Source organism: Protomyctophum bolini (assembly GCF_963924005.1).
Source record: "Protomyctophum bolini genome assembly, chromosome: 9".
NCBI classification, from domain to species: domain Eukaryota; kingdom Metazoa; phylum Chordata; class Actinopteri; order Myctophiformes; family Myctophidae; genus Protomyctophum; species Protomyctophum bolini.
Window position 1 is genome coordinate 12,560,215 of NC_137870.1, and position 18,034 is coordinate 12,578,248.

Here is an 18,034-nt window from a genome sequence, read left to right on the forward strand (position 1 = left end):
ATAACTTTCAGTTATTGTGTATATTCATGTGATTACTTAACCAGTCCAACTTTCACAGTCAGTTTGCACTCTTCAGACACAGGCTGTTTATGATGAGGAGGTGGATGATGATGCGATTGATTGATTGATTGATTGATTCATTGATTGATTCATTGATTCATTCATTGATTGATTCATTGATTCATTCATTGTAGAATTTTGTATGCTACTGTACATGTACAGTATGTGCATTTCTGCACAGGGATGTGGATGCATTTGGGTTTTTTTGTGTTCTGCAGTCTGTTCTCCGTTGGGCACAATAAGTGTTAATTGAATTTAGTGTGCATTTTCTTGTGTTAACACAACACGAGAAATTATATTAATACAACACAATAAATTATGGATGAGACTCGGAGTATATAGTGTCTCTGCTTCTACGCCTGGAAAGGAGCCAGCTTAGGTGGTTCGGGCATCTGGTTAGGATGCCTCGGGGTCCTCGAGGCAAGTCCCACTGGGAGGAGACCCAGTGGGCAGACCACGGCGCAGTTGGAGGAAACACATCGACTCACTGGCCTTGGAACGTCTCAGGATCCCCCAGGAGGAAGTCACTAATGTTGCTCTGGAGAGGGAAGTCTGGAGCTCTCTGGTGGAGATGTTGCCCCCGTGACCCGACTACGGATAAGCAGTTGATGGAGGGATGGATGAAGGGAATTGGAATTCTCTGGCACACCACGGCACTGCACCAGTGCACCATAGTCCCACCTCTTATATTGTCCCCAATCCCCATCTATATGTCTGTCTGTCTGTCTGTGTGTGTGTCCAGCTGTTCACACACCAAGCTAATGAACTCCAAGTGTCCCCTTCCAGTTGGCACAGTGGTGTGAGTGTCCCCGGAGTTCTGGTCAAAGGTCCATTCTTGCCTGTATCTGCCTTGTTAAGACTTACACTCTGGGCCTGTTTCCTTTACAAATTACAATGCATGGCAGTAGGTCAGGGAAACCTGTAGATTATCTTGCTGACGGAAGGAAAGATAGAGATAGACAGAGAGATAGACAGGTGGATGGACAGATAAACGCATTTAGACCTGAGGCTGATTCTACAAATGCCTTCTACTCAGTAGTTCTCAAACTTTTTAGAGCCGAGGACCCCCAGATTGATATATATATTTGGCCACGGACCCCCGTCTGAAACTGTTTTGTGCCAGGGACCCCCAGAAGAAAAGAAGAAGAAAAAGGATACAGACAGCAAGACAAGGAGAGGGACAGACAAATGGATGAGTGAGAGACAACAGACGACAGATAATGATATTACAGATTTGAAAAAGCACACTTTCAAAGTAATTTCAAGTTGCATCTGCTGGCAATGTATAATGTGCTCGCTCACACACACAAATGAACATTAAAGAGGCAGTCGTTAAATACAGGCGTACGCACGCACACACGCACGCACGCACTCATGCACACACACACACACATCCATTCTGGGGTGGGGTTCCTAACAGGTGCTCTAACTTGTACACCTGTGATAGCTGATAAGATTACCAAAAGGCGTGTGTGTGTGTGTGTGTGTGTGTGTGTGTGTGTGTGTGTGTGTGTGTGTGTATGTGTGTGTGTGTGTGTGCGGGCGGACGGGTGAGTGTACATGAGCTTGTGCAGTTGAGCATGAGTTTATATTCCTTTCACCTGAACGTGCGGTTGCTCATTTGTTTGTGAGGGTGTGCACATTGTGAAGGTGTGCACATTGCTCTTCATTTGTTTGTGAGGGTGTGCACATTGCTCTTCATTTGTTTGTGAGGATGTGCACATTGCTCTTCATGACATCTGTGGATTGTTTGTGTGGATGTGTATTTGCTCTGCCAAGAGCGGTCATGGAAAACGGTTTCAAAGACTTTTATTCAAATGAATATCCCTTATGATGTTTGTGTTTTAGCCATTTTCTTTGTTATTGTATGAACAGTACGTTTACAGATCCTGTTCACAGACGATTTAAACAAAAACAAACATTAAACACACGCGTGCACACACACACGTGCACACACACACACACACACACACAGACACACACACACACACACACACACACACACACACACACACACACACACACACACACACACACGCACACACGCATACACAGAGAGAGCTAAGACTAGAGCTAACAACAAAGCTTTGCCTACAAATTAGCCTTAATAAGTGACATGAAAATTGATTTCAGAGCAAGTCACATTGAATGTATTTTTCTGTGTCTTTATCTATGTTGTATGTGTATGTCTGTATGTCTACAAATGTTTCTCTGTGTCGTGGTAGATCTTGAAGGATAACACATAACTTACATTGCTTCTTGTATGTATTTTCACCCTACTTTTCTCTTCTAAAGAGGAGACCAATTTGATGATGGAAAAGAAACTGCCTCTTTGTCCCTGGGGCCATGTTACATACAAGAATTGTTTCTTTGTCCATGAATATATTAAGAGATTATGGTTACACAAAACAAATATTTCAGTAAGTGCAGTATTAAACAATCAGAGATTTTCTTTACACTAAACAAAGATACATTATTTGATTCGCAGCAAATATTTGCAGCAAATAATCAGAGTCAGGAGTATATTTGCTGAGCTACAGTATATATCCTTACCATAATATTGCCTTCTTAAATAACAGAAGAAGAAGTTTCATTCTCAAGTTAACTAAATAGTTTTTCTTACATCTAAACAATACTAATGGAAATAAATAAATGACACACAAGTTCATTTGTGTGTGACGTGATAAAAGCAAGCCTGAGATCCTCAGGAAGTTTGTTCCAGAGTCGAGGAGCCCTTGACAGCAAAAGCACTTCAACATCAGGACATTACACTCCATTTTCTCATAACTGCCAGACCTGAAGGAGATCTCTCAATTTGACACAAGATAAAAACACTGTGCCGGGCAAAGAAGTCATTTAACAGCATCATGAAGACATCCTCGATGCACTACAGTCCACAAGCATTGCCTTTTTTGTGTTCAGCTGCATGGACTCAGGAACACCCAGCATATTTCTGCATTATTACACAGTACAGTACAGTATACCACCAGCAACAATGACTGGATGGATTACAGATGGAAAGATAGAATGACATACAGACGTTATTAGTCCGTCAAAGAAAAATGATCAGTGCACACGCACATACTGGTAGTATAGCCTGGAAACGAGATGAATCTGACCACAGGAAGAAAAAATAATCCCTGCGGTTTGAATTACATTTCACTCACCCCAGAGTTGTGGGTGACCAATATGAGCCCACTATTCAAAGTGACGTTGGGATAACTGCCCCTTGGGGAACCAATGTTCCAGACTAATATTTACTACACAGTGATATTAGTCTGGCCATACCAGACTATACCGCCACACACATTCGATCTTCTAGCTCACTCTCCCCACCTTGCACCCCTTATTTCCTAAATATTACAGATTTATTCATACTGTTTTCCCCAGCTTTAGCAGCACATGACACAGACAGTTGCATTAGATCTTGTGTATTGGTAAAAGAGAGACATTCATTGTAGAATTCCTGTCCCGTTTTTTTCTAAAAGCGCTCTCATTACCCTTAGTGTGTGTGTGTGTGTGTGTGTGTGTGTGTGTGTGTGTGTGTGAGAGAGAGAGAGTGTGCGTGCGTGCATGCGTGTGGGCTCGCATGAATATGCATCTGTCCATATGTGTGTATCTGTCTGAGTGTCAGCAGCATGTCTCAGTGTCTGTGATTTACAAGGCAGTGGACAGTGGTAGTTGTCATGTCAATTCTAGCAGTGTTGTCTTAAGGTCTAGCCACTGCACAGCACGCACACACTCGTGCATGCCCGCACCACACGGACGGACACACACCCACACCCACACACACACACACACACACACACACACACACACACACACACACACACACACACACACACACACACACACACACACACACACACACACACACACACACACACACACACACACACGCGTTTCTATTCCCTGTGACTCAACACATGCACTCCAGATGTCAGGGAACATTCCAGAAAGCCTCATCTCACCCATGGACACTGTGACCCTTCTCGCACCGTCCTGACAATGACACCGTCTGGTGGGCCATGCCACGGCCACCCAATTACTGGCAATAAAGATTAAGGGCACTCTGAAGAATCTTGAATCTATACCGTGCCATTCTCAACCATGTCTAACTCCACTGCAAAAAAAACTATACTTGAAACAACAACTTGTGATCCCGTCGATTCGTTTTTACAACCAAAGACATTTCGACCATTACTTGCCATGGCTTCCTTGTTTGTCGGTACGGAAATGTTGGCTCCATCTGAACATTCGGGAGCTCTATTCATGCATGTCTCACTTATTACGGCAATGCCATAAGTTAATGCTACAGCTGAACGTCTACTACAGCTATAATAATGTAAATTGTAAGTCGTCCAGTTCAAATAGTCACTGGATGGATGTGCACAATGTGGCTCCTACCAGTGCAAACACATATTCAGGAAGCCCTTCTTTTTTTGCCTGTCTAACATCAGCACACACATACCCAACCACTGTATTTTCTTTCCCAGCTTGAGCTGGACTTAGAAGTTGAAGACAGGAATCCTGGTTAAGAAAGACGACTGTGAGCTTGTATTTCTTGGTCAGAAGATGTTTTCCTGGGCGATCGCATGGGAGACTATACATTTCCTGATTGTACGGGCCATCATATTACAGTGTTAGTGTATATCCAAGCCTATGGTTAAATCACACAGTATCATGATCATGATGATCTTGTATTTGTTTTTCATTTATCTAGGCCAGATAGTTTCTGACTTTTGAGGAAGAATGTCAGAGGTGAAGTTCAGGCTTTCTGGCACATATTTTATTTGCGATAGAACCACAACATTTGTATTTGTATTTATTCAGCACAGTATTAAAAAACAACACAGTGAACATGTAAATATAGAAGGGTAAAGTGCTAGGCTGAGGCCTCTACCTATATAAATCACAATGTACAAGAGATACATGAGAGGTACATCAGATGTCAAACATGAAAACCTGCCTCATTAATCACTCAAGTCATAATTGCCCCAGGGGTGAAGCATTTCCCTTTTCCCCCCTCATTTGTGTCCAACAATGAACAGTGGGATTTGGGGACAGTTTTGACTCCCTTCAGCTTGGGGCTCCTCCCAGCCACTATAGTTAATATTTATAACGTAACGCTTAACAATGAAAGCTCCTTGAAAGGATCTGATGATTGCTAAATTGTTTATTATAAATATATTAATACTTAAAAGTGATATGCTCTAATGAATCAGAAGCAACACTGCTCACAAACTTATTCCATTGCTGTTGGGAAGAAACCATTTATATTTTCACAAGCATGAGGTTTCTCTCTATCCTTTTTAACTGCATTGATGAGCCTGCACAACCAAGTTTTTTCACCCACCTTACTTGTAATGTGATAAAACAGGAATAAACAATAAACAGGAATCTAACATTTTTATGAAAAATAAAACCACATGAGTTTTGGTGATGGTCTATATTGTCTGAATCAACATTGTTTGTGTTTGTTTACGTACTAAAAGAGTGACTTTGAGAGCTGTTTTAGCTACAATGTAAGTCAATGAGGAGCATATTTTGAATGATCAATTTCTAATCACTGGAGCAGTTATTTTTTATTTCTTGTCCACATTTGGAGTTGCATCATGGCAAAGTAACCACACAACCCAAACCTCAAAAAAAGTGGTCTTACCCTTTAAACACCTGACATAGAAGATGCAACTGAAAGCAAGAATAGCAAATCTCTGTGATATTAATTCAGAATTATTTTAGGGAACACTGCAGTGTAGTAAAAGGTACCATTCTGAGTGAGTCAATGCTATACTGTTTTGATCAATTCTCTTCACTCTTTCCCGCTTGCCCTCCCATTCTCCTGGTTAAATGTAATCAGTTACCTCCTCTGTGTTCCTCTCTCAGGCCGTAGGTTTTTTATCTTAGGCCTCTTTGCCAACACCCACAGCCCACAGAGCAAAGTCCACGGTCCTTATCTCTACCTCTGCTGGCGAGAAGCACTGTCTGTCTGTCTGTCTGTCTGTCTGTCTGTCTGTCTGTCTGTCTGTCTGTCTGTCTGTCTGGACAGTCTAACTCAGTAGTTATCAAACTTTTTCATTTCAAGGACTGCCAGTTTCGCATGCATTAGGCCACAGAGCCTGATAGAGTTTCCCCAGACGGTCCATTTTGTGGTTCCATTTGTACACTCTGCGTTACAGACCTGTAAGCGTCCATTTGGTTCCTAATTATCAATAGTTTACCTATGGGGACTCCATGGAACCCGGCCCCTCAAGGACCTCTGGGGATTCCCAGACCCCACAACCGAGAACCACTGCATGGTCTCTCTTTGCTTGTACCATTGAGTGACTTATGTTGGCCTGTCTGTGGGTCCCTAGAGCGACAGAGCAGTCCGTCAGTCTTTCTCCCTGTATGTACTCTGCAGGGCTTAATCTGTTATTTTTTCACTTGCACTGTCCAATCTGCAAGCCCCAAATGTGACTCTTTTGAGCTTGTCAATCTGCTATTTTTGAATTTGAATCCTGAAAAATAACACTTTTGGACTTTTCCACCCTATACAGAGACGATATATACATTATGTGGCATGTTATAATTGATTTACAAAACTGTTAACCCTTAAACCCTAAATACTCATATAATTAATTGGATCCTGGAGTCCCCAGGGATCTGTACTCTTTTTTTCCCCCTCTACACCAAATATCTACAAGCTCTGTTCTCCCCCAAGAGGAGGGATGTTAGGGTGTCTATGGTCAAGACTAAGAGCATTGCCAGAAGGGAAAACAACTTTTGCCAGTAGGAGGCCTACTGGAAACACTATTAGAACATCCATCATGCCAGTATAATTGTTTGTGTATTTTCCAGGCATTGTAGTTCTGTGGTTATGTACGTTCCTACTTGCTAAAAGACTATGGTCTCTGTTTCTTACCTTTAGTCAAATAGAGAGTGGTTGCCTGAGGGTTGAACTGTAGGTCCCCCCCCCCCCCCCCCCCCCTCCTAACCTCGCTCTCTCTCTTCTCTTCCCTCCCTCTCCTCAGGCAATAAGAAAAGCAAACAGTACATCCACCTAACAGGATCCATGACAGCGTCCAGGATGCTCTGCCTCATTTGAATGTAAGAAACACCTACTACCTCTTTCTGTCAGTCTATTTTCCCTTTCTGTATACGTGTCTGTGTGTCTGTGTGTGTGTGTGTGTGTGTGTGTGTGTGTGTGTGTGTGTGTGTGTGTGTGTGTGTGTGTGTGTGTGTGTGTGTGTGTGTGTGTGTGTGCGTGTGCGTGTGCGTGGGTGCGTGTGTGTGTGCGTGGGTGGGTGGGTGGGTGCATTCATGCATGCATGCATGAATGCTTATGTGTGTGTGTGTGTGTGTGTGTGTGTGTGTGTGTGTGTGTGTACCCGTGTGTCATAGATGTATGTGTCCTCATTCATTGCCACACCCATTTACTTTTAAGGAATCACTTTATTTATCACAGAACCCCTTTAATAAAGCACAACAGTAACACTGAACAAAGCAGAAATCATACCAATACAATATTTTAACATCATGCTATTTTTGACCATAACGGAGAGCTTTTTTTTAATTTGTTTGTACGCATATATTTTTCAACCAATATATGCTTGCATTATAAAAACACAAAACATTTTGGTTACTGAAATGCCACTTTTTTAAATGTCAATATATTTTAGTTGTGACTCATTATTAATGAGTCACAACTAAAATTATTTTGTCAATTATTTTGTCTCGTTAGGTGTCACATTTTTCAGATGGTGGAGATTTTTACTAAATATCTTCATTTGAGCATGGAAGGTTTTTTTTTTAAATCTATTTAGACGGGCTCCTGATTTGGAAGATTGCCTTTTGCCAATGCATATTGTCACTTATAAAGAGATATTTGGATAAGGTGATTAAAGTTTGAGTACACAGTAAAATCCTCAGTGCAAATTCATCCATTTGTAACTCTGAGAATGTACAAAATGTATCTATTTGCCATTTACCCATTGTGTTTGCTTGTTTGTTTGTTTACATTTGTACACTCTCAGAGTTCATGCACTGAGAATTTTACTGTGCAGGGTGTCACTGTTTGCGAGAAAGTACAAATCAAATGCAAAAGCATTGAGAATAATGTAATCGTCTCCAAGTATACTTGCATACTGTACATGTTCCACTGAAGACCAGTCAGTTGTCATGGGTCACAGCAGCGCCTGAGGGGAACATTAAACTTTTTGTAATAAAGTAGAAAGAGAGAGACTGACTGTTGCACCCTAAGGAGATAGATGCTCATTATGCAAAACGTGACGAGAGTATCACCCTTAACTAAAGTTGCCCTCTGGCCTGCACACCAAATTTGTCGTTTTGCAAAAAAGTAATTGTTCTATGGCCCTCCAAAGCCCACAAACAGTATAGGATTATGCAAAACTCAAGGTTGACGCCACCTTCACTGAAGTATCCCCCTGCGTTCGGTTGAGGGGGTAAGTGCCTAAATTGTTTAAGGACGTATTGATTGAAACCTTAGCCCAACTTTCCCTCTTGGTCTTGAATTGGCGGTCCTCCAGACCCAAGTCAAATCACAGACATCCCCTTTTATATACCTGTATTTTTGCCTTGGGCGTTTTTCAGAGGGGAGGATTGAGTTGGGAAATATGACATGTTATCAGTGCTCCATTATCAGTTTTTTGAGTGTGGTTTTGGAAACTGGGTCAGCTCCAGGTCACAGATTAAATTGTACGGGTTACAAAAGGATTTCTTGTTCTTTTTAGTGCCTAAATTCACCTGCACTGTAGTGTTGAATTGTCGGTGCCTTTCACAATTCATCAGTAGAAATATTCTCATCCATTTCCTTTACAAAAATAGAAAAACACTCTGCACAGGTATAGGGTTAAACGTAGACACTATCAGCATAGTCCCATGATTCTAGTGTCAGGCCATATCACAGTGACATTTTAGAATTTGGCTAGTGTGTGTGTGTGCGTGTGTCCGTGCGTGCGTGCGTGCGTGCGTGCATGCGTGCGTGCGTACACACGTACACATGAGTGCATGTAAGCTCATTCAACAGTGAGTGTGTCTTTGCTTGCACGCATGTCTGTCTGTCCATATGTCTCCCCGTCTGTGTGTCTGTGTAGCTGTGGAGACCGTATCACACAAGCGCCTACCTATCTTATCAAGCCAACTGCTCTGAAGGGACTATTGTGTGTGCAAGGTGACAAACCACCTTAGATTCCCAGAGACCGTTTCTTTTCATATTTTAGTGACTGCGTGAGTGTGTGTGTGTGTGTGTGTGTGTGTGTGTGTGTGTGTGTGTGTGTGTGTGTGTGTGTGTGTGTGTGTGTGTGTGTGTGTGTGTGTGTGTGTGTGTGTGTGTGTGATGTGCTTTGTGTAGCGTTTTAGACATAGAATTAGCATGATGAAGATTATGATGCGTTATGTATCTTGAACGCCCTTAAACCATAAGTGACTCGACCTGTCAGAGAGTTAACTTGAAATGGGTGTCACCGTTATGTGACAAGTCTGACAACAGAGGGCTGGGTTGAACAACTGTCAACAGGCTAAAAGACAGGCAGGTGGTTAGACAGGAGGCCAGGTGACATGTCGGAAAGCAGGCAGGCAGACAGACAGACAGACAGACAGACAGGGAGGGAGGGAGGCCAGCAGAGGTCTGTTGCAGAAAACAGGATCAATAAGTTAACTAGCCACCCTTATTTCTGCTGACATTTGCTAAATCTAACTTATCTGCCTAAAGATAAGGTATGATCTCCATTTATTTTTGCTCGTAGGTTTATGTTAAAACACGCAGCCTGCCAGAACCGTAGTAACCGTAGGATTAAATGAATCGTCTAGCCTGCCAGACCTGTAGCCTATACGTTTTTCAGGGTTTATATTCTTTGATCCATGTTTTGATCTGATCGAGTCGTTAGCTGCCGCTCGTTAGCATAACAGTCAAAGTGGGACAGTGGCCACGGCCATTTTGGAGATGTGCGCGCATCCACTTGCACTCTATGTGCTGCTTTCAAAGGCCTGTATCTCCAAATCGGCGCAATGAATGTCGTTTCTGGTGAAAACTAGGTTTTTCAACGGCCGACAGCAGGCGCTGTGGTTTTTCCACCACCGACCGAGAGAACAACAACCGGTCAAGACACCACACACAGCATTTTGTCATTGTAACATGCGGTTACGGACATTTGGCTCTTCAAGATAAGGGTTACGCGCGATAAAACCTTGGCAATGCGCGATAGATACGTAGATCTGGCGGTAAACGGTTTAGTGTGATTTCAGATGTCTCAGAAGTCTTAATGCAAACATTACAGACCACTCTTATTAAACGCTAACCGATATCTGACATTGTAAATTTCCATCTACATTAATTTATTTATTTTGTACTATTTTGATAGTTGGCCTAGTGAAGAAGGGTCAGGAGACGTGCATGTTCACGTGCATCCGTGTCTGCATGTGTGTGTGCGTGTGTGTGTGTGTGTGTGTGTGTGTGTGTGTGTGTGTGTGTGTGTGTGTGTGTGTGTGTGTGGTACACTCCGATGTGTGACGGAGGGACATACTGTAAGCATAGGTCCGTAGTTTATGCAGAGGTCTGTGTTTGGGGGCTCCTCAGTGTGAGCCCTCTATGTTTAGTCTAACAACCCAACATGTCATGTCACACACCAGAGTCATTTGGTCCGGAGCTGTTTCAACAAGACGATACTATGCGCTACACAGCACTGCACTGCCATACTAGCCAGCTTGAGTCACAATGTGTTCATGGATGACTGATGGGACTAATTTGTCCAAGATTCCATCAAAAGTTCCTGTGAGCTATCTAGCAACTGGAATCAATCATAGAACAATCTTTTGAGGAAAAACAACAGACGATCCAAGATTCCAGATCATCTGTTGTTCTTTCTCAGGTTTGATCCTGTTTGATCCGTGAGCACCATTGACACTTTTAACTATTACCTTTTTGTATTTTCTGTGAGCACCTGCTTGTCCTTCTTTTCTTTCTGAGCACAAGCCTTTGTTGCAATTCAGATTCTCGGTCAGAATAGTTTTGGCAAAGCAACTATATGCATCCTTCTCAAGATCATTATGTATATTAAGCTATAGAAAATGTCTATTAAATGTTTTTAATTTCCCTCACTTCATTTATTTAAAATATTCAAATATTTGTTCTCTGTAATTTAAAGGAAAATACAACAGCACTGTTTCTCCCCATAATTTTTGCCTTTTTAATAAGAAAAAAACATAAATCAATCCAATCACAACATTTCAAACCAACAACAAATGACAAAAAAAGAAAAGAAAAATACAATATATTATATCAACACACTTTCCAAAGTCTGAAAAGCATCATAGCTTAAATAAAATACATCTTTCTTCAAAACTGGAATAAACTGAACAAAGAACAGCGTATGACCTGAAACCTCTGCGTCCTCTGTTATATACAACGATAATCCTTCAATAGACTGTCAGTTCAAATTGATCTTATACAAGATCAACAATAATTTCATTTTTTAAAGAACTTTTGAGTATGAGGCTTCCGCAACATCAGAGATTGACGCAGCCCAGCTTTTGACATCATCACAGAGATCCTATACTGAGTCGAAGAGTTGATCCAATGAGAGAAGTCATTAGTAAGCATTGTTGTAACACACACACACTATCAGGCCCACCCCAGCACAGTGGGAGCTCACATAGTGCAAAGTACTGTATGTAAATCCTTCCAGTAGTGCATCTCTCCTCCCTTCTACTATCTTTAGTAACCGACTGAACTCAGACACACACATTCATCACTGGTATCAGTTGTGAAATATATTCAAATTATATGAGTTTGAGACAAAATATAACTTTTTCCCCTCTTTTCCGGATATAATGTCTACTGGACGTAACAATAAAAGCAGGGCCCGTTGGAACTGAAGACGGGGGGAAAGAAAGCAAAGAAAAAACCTGACATGCTAATTACCACAGTTACTGTCTCTCCCATGGTGCAGGGGGAGCAGCTATTCTTCATATCAACCGAAAACAACCGTCCACCATTTTGTTTAAACAAACTGTATGAGATAACTGTGAGTTGACGGATGTGTGATCTGAGAAACATGACTATAACACATCAACATAAGATTTAAGTCTGTAATAGAAATGTTGTAACACAAAAGAATCATCTGGACTTCACTATGTATCCTACTGCAGTAACAACTGCTTAGAGCAGTAACCTGAAATTCACCTCTCTTTGGCTAAAAAAAAACAAAACAAACACCTCACATTTGGGTTGTAACTGGTCAACACAGCGTACTATACAAGTTATATTAAAATTTATTCCCCTTCATAAATAAATGCAAATATCCTTTTACACCCACATTAGCTGTATTTACAAATTGTACAAATCATATTTTTCTTCATCTTATACTTCTATGTGGCTGAAGAAACTGTCTTATTGACAAATATGCTCAGGAAAAATAGAAATGGCCGTGTCCCTTTATCTGACAGGTAGGAAGGAACAAAGGAATGAAGGAAGTAAGGAAGTCTCCCTCCATATTAGGAGGCATTGAGTACTGAGCGGCTGTACAGGGTCTGGTAGTAGGCCCCTGAGTCCATGGCTGCCGGCTGGCTGTCGTAGATCTGTTTGGCCCCCATAGGCGTGCCAGTGGCATAGCCATTGTAGGCCATCACCTGATCTTGGTAGGACTTCAGGTCCATCTTCTGCTCATTGGACATGAGGTTGGTGATGGAGAAGGGGTGGTTGAAGTTGTAGTGAGGATCAAGGGACTTGAGAGCATCACCCTGCAGGTCCAGGTGCTGCTGCATGGGGCTTGAGAGGAGGTGAGGACTGCCCCCTAAGGCGTGGCCGTGGAGCAGGGAGTTGGAGAGGGAGGAGGAGGAGAGGGACATGGACATGGAGGACGGAGGGATGGAGGCGGAGGAGGACGGAGGTAGGGAGCCAGGTGGGCTGTGGAGGTGTGAGGAAGGAGGAGGCGGTGGAGGAGCGCAGTCTAAGGGAACCATGGAACTTCTGCCGTGTTGCTGCTGCTCCTCAGGGGAAGACGAGCCGTTGTGAGAATTGTCCGAGTGGGCGGAGTCTGCTCCCTCAGAGCCTCCCACGGGGCTATGTTCCTCAAGGAGGTTTTCTCCCCCGCGGCCTCCTTTCGCCGACCCGTCCTCCTGGCCCTTCCCTGCCTTCTTCGCCGCCTTCTCATCGATCTTGAAGCGCTTCTGGCGCCGCAGGTAGCAGCCGTTCTCGAACATGTTGCCCGAGTTGGGGTGCAGCGCCCAGTAGGAGCCCTTGCCTGGCTTGTCCGGCGAGCGAGCCACCTTGACGAAGCAGTCATTGAAGGAGAGCGAGTGGCGGATGGAGTTCTGCCACCGCTGCTGGTTCTCGCGGTAGTAGGGGAACAGGTCCATGATCCACTGGTAGATCTCGTTCAGCGTCAGCATTTTGCTGCCGCTCTGCTGGATGGCCATGGTGATGAGGGAGATGTACGAATAGGGAGGCTTGGCGTGCGTCAGCGAGCGCCGGTAGGGCTTCGGGACCTCCTTGGGCCCGACGGCCCGGCTGAGGGAGGTGGGGGAGTGGTAGCCCAGCTGGCCCATGGACTGTCCCATGTTCTGGTAGTGAGACAGCGACCCCAGGGAAGCAGCGGTGGGGGATCCCAGCTGGGTGAGGCCGCCCGGGTTGAGGGCGGAGGCCACCGGGGAGAGGGACATGTGGCTCGGCCCGGTGCCCATGGAGGTGAGCGGAGAGCTGCTGAGGCTGGAGCTGGGGTAGGCGGCCATGTTCATGCCCGCTGGAGAGCCCGTGGGGTTCATGGTGATGTAACTGTTGATGCTGCCCATGGCTCCCATGGAACCCAGACCAGAGTTCATGGTGCTGGCAGAGGAATACATCTGGAAAGAGAAGAGAAACAGCGTAGACATTAGTGGTTGTTGAATTGTGAGTGATTTTTGTTTTAATAAATGAGAAAAGAGAGAAAAGTTGCATTTATAGCAAATTAAATATAATTAAAAGCTGATTCGATATAAGCAGCAGTAGCCTATAGGCTAAATGCTGTTTTAACGCATATAACTATATTGTTTCTAACTTTAATTGTACATCTCGACAAACTTTTCCAATCAAATATAAAATATCAAGACATAAAGCGGTTGGTTTTCCACTAATGGTTAGTCTGACAAAATAAGCCTTATCAATGGACAATGCAGCCCTTGGTATGCGCGGAGGGACATGGATTTCACATGGCAATGTTAACCTGAAAATGCGTAAAATGCGCGTCACGGGTGCAGTTCCTTTCAAACTGTTTCTTGCAACCATTTCATGGACTTCACTTTGTGTAAAGTGATAAGTGAAATGTATAGTCCACTGCGGGGTTATCAGATTAATACAAAATAATCAATGTTGTAATTATTATTATAAATAAAAAAGATATTATAATGGCTCTGTTCGGACTGATTTTTTTAAAATCCGAATGAAACACTTCGACAAAAAGGCAATAAAAAAGAAAGGAAGGAAAATAATAATAATTAAGTCTATTTAAATAAAGAAAAACTCTCTGATAAAAGCATCCACTGTTTAAATATGACATGAAGCTTTCTTCTCTTAATTTAATCAAGTCTTGAGGATATGAGAGGTGTGGAGTTTACCTATTGATGAAATTAACTCTAATCGAATTAGCCTACGCGAGAAAATCTGCCATTTCCTTGCGATGTATAGCTTTATTCAATTCCAAATTGAATTGTCTCAAAATGCCTATATATGGCCAAGTCTAAGAACTAAAATGATATGCTGTTTACAAACTGACCATTTTTTATTTCGTTTATGCTTTCATTTATTAGAGGTAGATCTAGATCCCTATACCGTGTATTAGTCATCTAGGGCCATACATCGCATTTATTTAGTATAATTAAAGTAAAAAATAATATCGGATTGGCAAGTCCCTTTATTTGAACTTATGATGACTAATAATACATAAATAAATATAATGGGATAAATAGGCCCACTTGTGTGTGTAATAGGATATTTTTAAACGAATCTTTACCTCACTGGCTTCGCTGTAGAAGGTATTCCACTCTGGAAGATCGTGAGATTCCATCTTCACGGAGCTCAACATCCCCGACAACACTCTTTGAAGTAGAAAACGTATACACTCGGCCAAATATTGAAGAAGAAAAAATAAATAAAAGAATCCAAATGTTGGTGAACGGTATCTGACTGATGTTCGGACAATTCCAATCGAAAGTTGCTTCCTTTTTCCGAAAAGGACAGAACAAAAAAAGTTACCAAAGAATGGGACACATGTAAGAAGTCTTCGTCTCGTGATGTTGGTGATGTCCTTGTATTAGTAGTAAAGTAAATATTTCGTATTTGTCAATCATCCATCGTTTGTTTATCGTCGATAGATTGGAGACTAGAGCTACAGCCCCCCCTTTTTTTTACCTTCAACAACACACTATGCTCGGAAATCCTATACGTCCCACTGGGGGTCCGTGCGCTCTCTCTGGGTTACTTACTAGAATACAGTGCAGAACTTTGACGTCCCCACTTTATAAGGCGCAGGTGAAGTCCCGCCCCGCACTCGAGATTTGAATACCGTGGCAGGATCCAGGAAGGGCCGGGGGAAAGGGCTATGCGGCCCCCTGGCGTGCTGTATATTGGCCTGGCCCGCAGCAGACATGCAGAGTTCATGCAGACAGACCCAGATGTTCTGTTGGCCTGCTGCATGCATTCTCCAGTGTAGTCTTTTGTTTGTTGTATAATATACAGTGGTGGACACTTTTTCCATGTATAGGCCTACTGTACATGTTTTTTTCCCCATTTCCCCCCCTTTTTCTATAACTGTATATATGATGATTTCTTTTTTGCATGGAAGTGTGTATTTGTAGCCTATACTGTATATCTTTAAATGTTCTGATGAGTGATGAATTGAAAATGGAGGACCAGAAGTCTTAGTTCTTTTTCTGGTTTTATAGCAGATTTTGTATTGACCTGCACCGAATTCGTGGAACTATATCCATTCTACAAACTGTGAATAAATATAATAATAATAATAATAATAATATAATTTCAATCAATAAATCAATCAAATAGTTTTACTTTTGACTCCACTACATTTCTAGAAAGGGACTTATGGGACCCAAACTTGCAAAAAGTGCATTGTTTGAAAATATTCTAACTGTCAGTATAGCATATATATCCTAAATCCTAAAACAATTACTAAAGATAAGTTGCATTGTTTGAGCTTTAACGTGATCAGGTGCTGGGGTGTTGGAGTGAATGAGGTCAGAGCAGCTATAGCTGTGAAACTTAAGAAACCCCGAGGAGTGAGGACAGGACATGCAGCGTGTGAGAGTCGTTAATTTCCCTGGCTATCACTTAGTGGGTCATACATATAGGTGTTACCGTGTTATTATTAATAATTGGAATCGTTCACCAAGAACAACCCACGATTCAGGCATTATTTATTATTTGTTTTAATGCAACAATGACAGTGTTTAGGCTAACACTTGGCAGAATAAATGTCATGCTGCATGGTGCAGCACAAACCCTGTATGGCATTGGCTGGCTATACGCAACGATAATTCGATTTAAAAATGCTATTTTGCATAGTAAAATTCTCTATTCATTCGGAAGGTGCCAACTTTGACCTAAATAACGTTTGGATAGACCCCCATTTGACCAATTGTGTTTTGTAGGCTATCCATATAGAAACAACGTAGACATGCCATTCCAAAACCTATGATGAGACAACTTTCCAAAACAAGGCATGTATAGGAACGAAACACAATAATAATAAATAACAATAATCCAATGTGTAACTGGGCCCCATGAGAGTTGTTTCCTTGGTTGTGGAATACACATCTCCATTCTCCACTTGACGCGCAGACGGAGGCCTTTGAATGTCAAAGCCTCGGCCTAATGGCCGCTCAATGGACATGTAATGGATGCGCAGGCAGGTGGTCCCGCGGGATCACCTCTGGGACAAGATCCCAAGGAAATACATCACCAAGGAAGACTGTCTGACAAATGCATTTTCCCACACCGTTATAAGAATAGGCTGTCTGCACTATATGCCTATTGGCCTATTAGCCTACAGTAGCCTAGATATTATCTATATTTATGGGCGCTATTTGGAGAGAAGATTTGTCTCAGAGCTGCATCAGATGTTTAGGTAGCCTATGCCTATAGCATATTGCAAATTAAGCATTAAGCAGTCTATAACCATGCACCGTCACCTCTCAGCAGCCTATTTATCGCGTGTTTGCAAAACATCAAGTCGATTAACAACTTGAATGAGATAACACGTCCAGTGTATATATAGGCTTAATTATATAATGATATAATTAGCCCCTATAGATCGACATAAATAAACGTATAAGAGAGGAATAGGAATAATGCACAATTTGGTGTATTTTAATAATAGCAGACACCGACAGGTTCAGTGAGTTCATCCTCCGGTCTCATCTATATTCACAACAAATACAATGTTTGTAGAATGGTTATAGGCCTTGGCCTTCAGGTTAAATAAGTGCGTGCAGTGCAGTGCTTCTTTGTTAAGTTGCTGTTTGCTGATTCTTTTTGGTATAGAAATAAGAGCAAGAGGGACACATAATTGTGTGTGTGTGTGTGTGTGTGTGTGTGTGTGTGTGTGTGTGTGTGTGTGTGTGTCGGGGGTGACAAGTGACAATTTAAGGACTTTTAAGACATTTTTAATGCCAAAAAGAGAGAGAGCAGAGAGGTGAAATGGAAAAATACCATATGCAAAAGTAGGCTAACCAATAAATAAACTATAGGCCTGTAGGGCCTACTATATCGAAACATGGTCAGACATTGGCCAAATTGTCAAAAAAATACAGGGGGAAAAAAATCAACTATAATTCCAAGTGCTTCTCAGGGTGCTGGGGCCGGTGGGTCCCCTGCAGTTAAAATGTTTAAATGTCATTATTTTGGGGGGTCGCAGCCTGAAGAGAACCGCAAAGAGCAACAACTCGAGTTGTCTCAGTGCAAGGCAGGCTGTCTCTTGTGGTTAAT

General features: G+C 42.4%; 1 protein-coding gene across 1 annotated transcript; it reads right to left on the reverse strand.

Moving 5' to 3' along the window:
* Window positions 1-11,313: 11,313 nt before the first annotated feature.
* Window positions 11,314-15,475, reverse strand: foxa3 (forkhead box A3). Its single transcript, XM_080771725.1, has 2 exons — window positions 15,045-15,475; window positions 11,314-13,899 (listed from the first exon to the last, which is right to left on the reverse strand). The coding sequence occupies exons 1-2, from the start codon at window positions 15,114-15,116 to the stop codon at window positions 12,553-12,555; spliced, it is 1,419 nt and encodes a 472-aa protein (XP_080627851.1). The 5' UTR covers window positions 15,117-15,475; the 3' UTR covers window positions 11,314-12,552.
* Window positions 15,476-18,034: the final 2,559 nt, after the last annotated feature.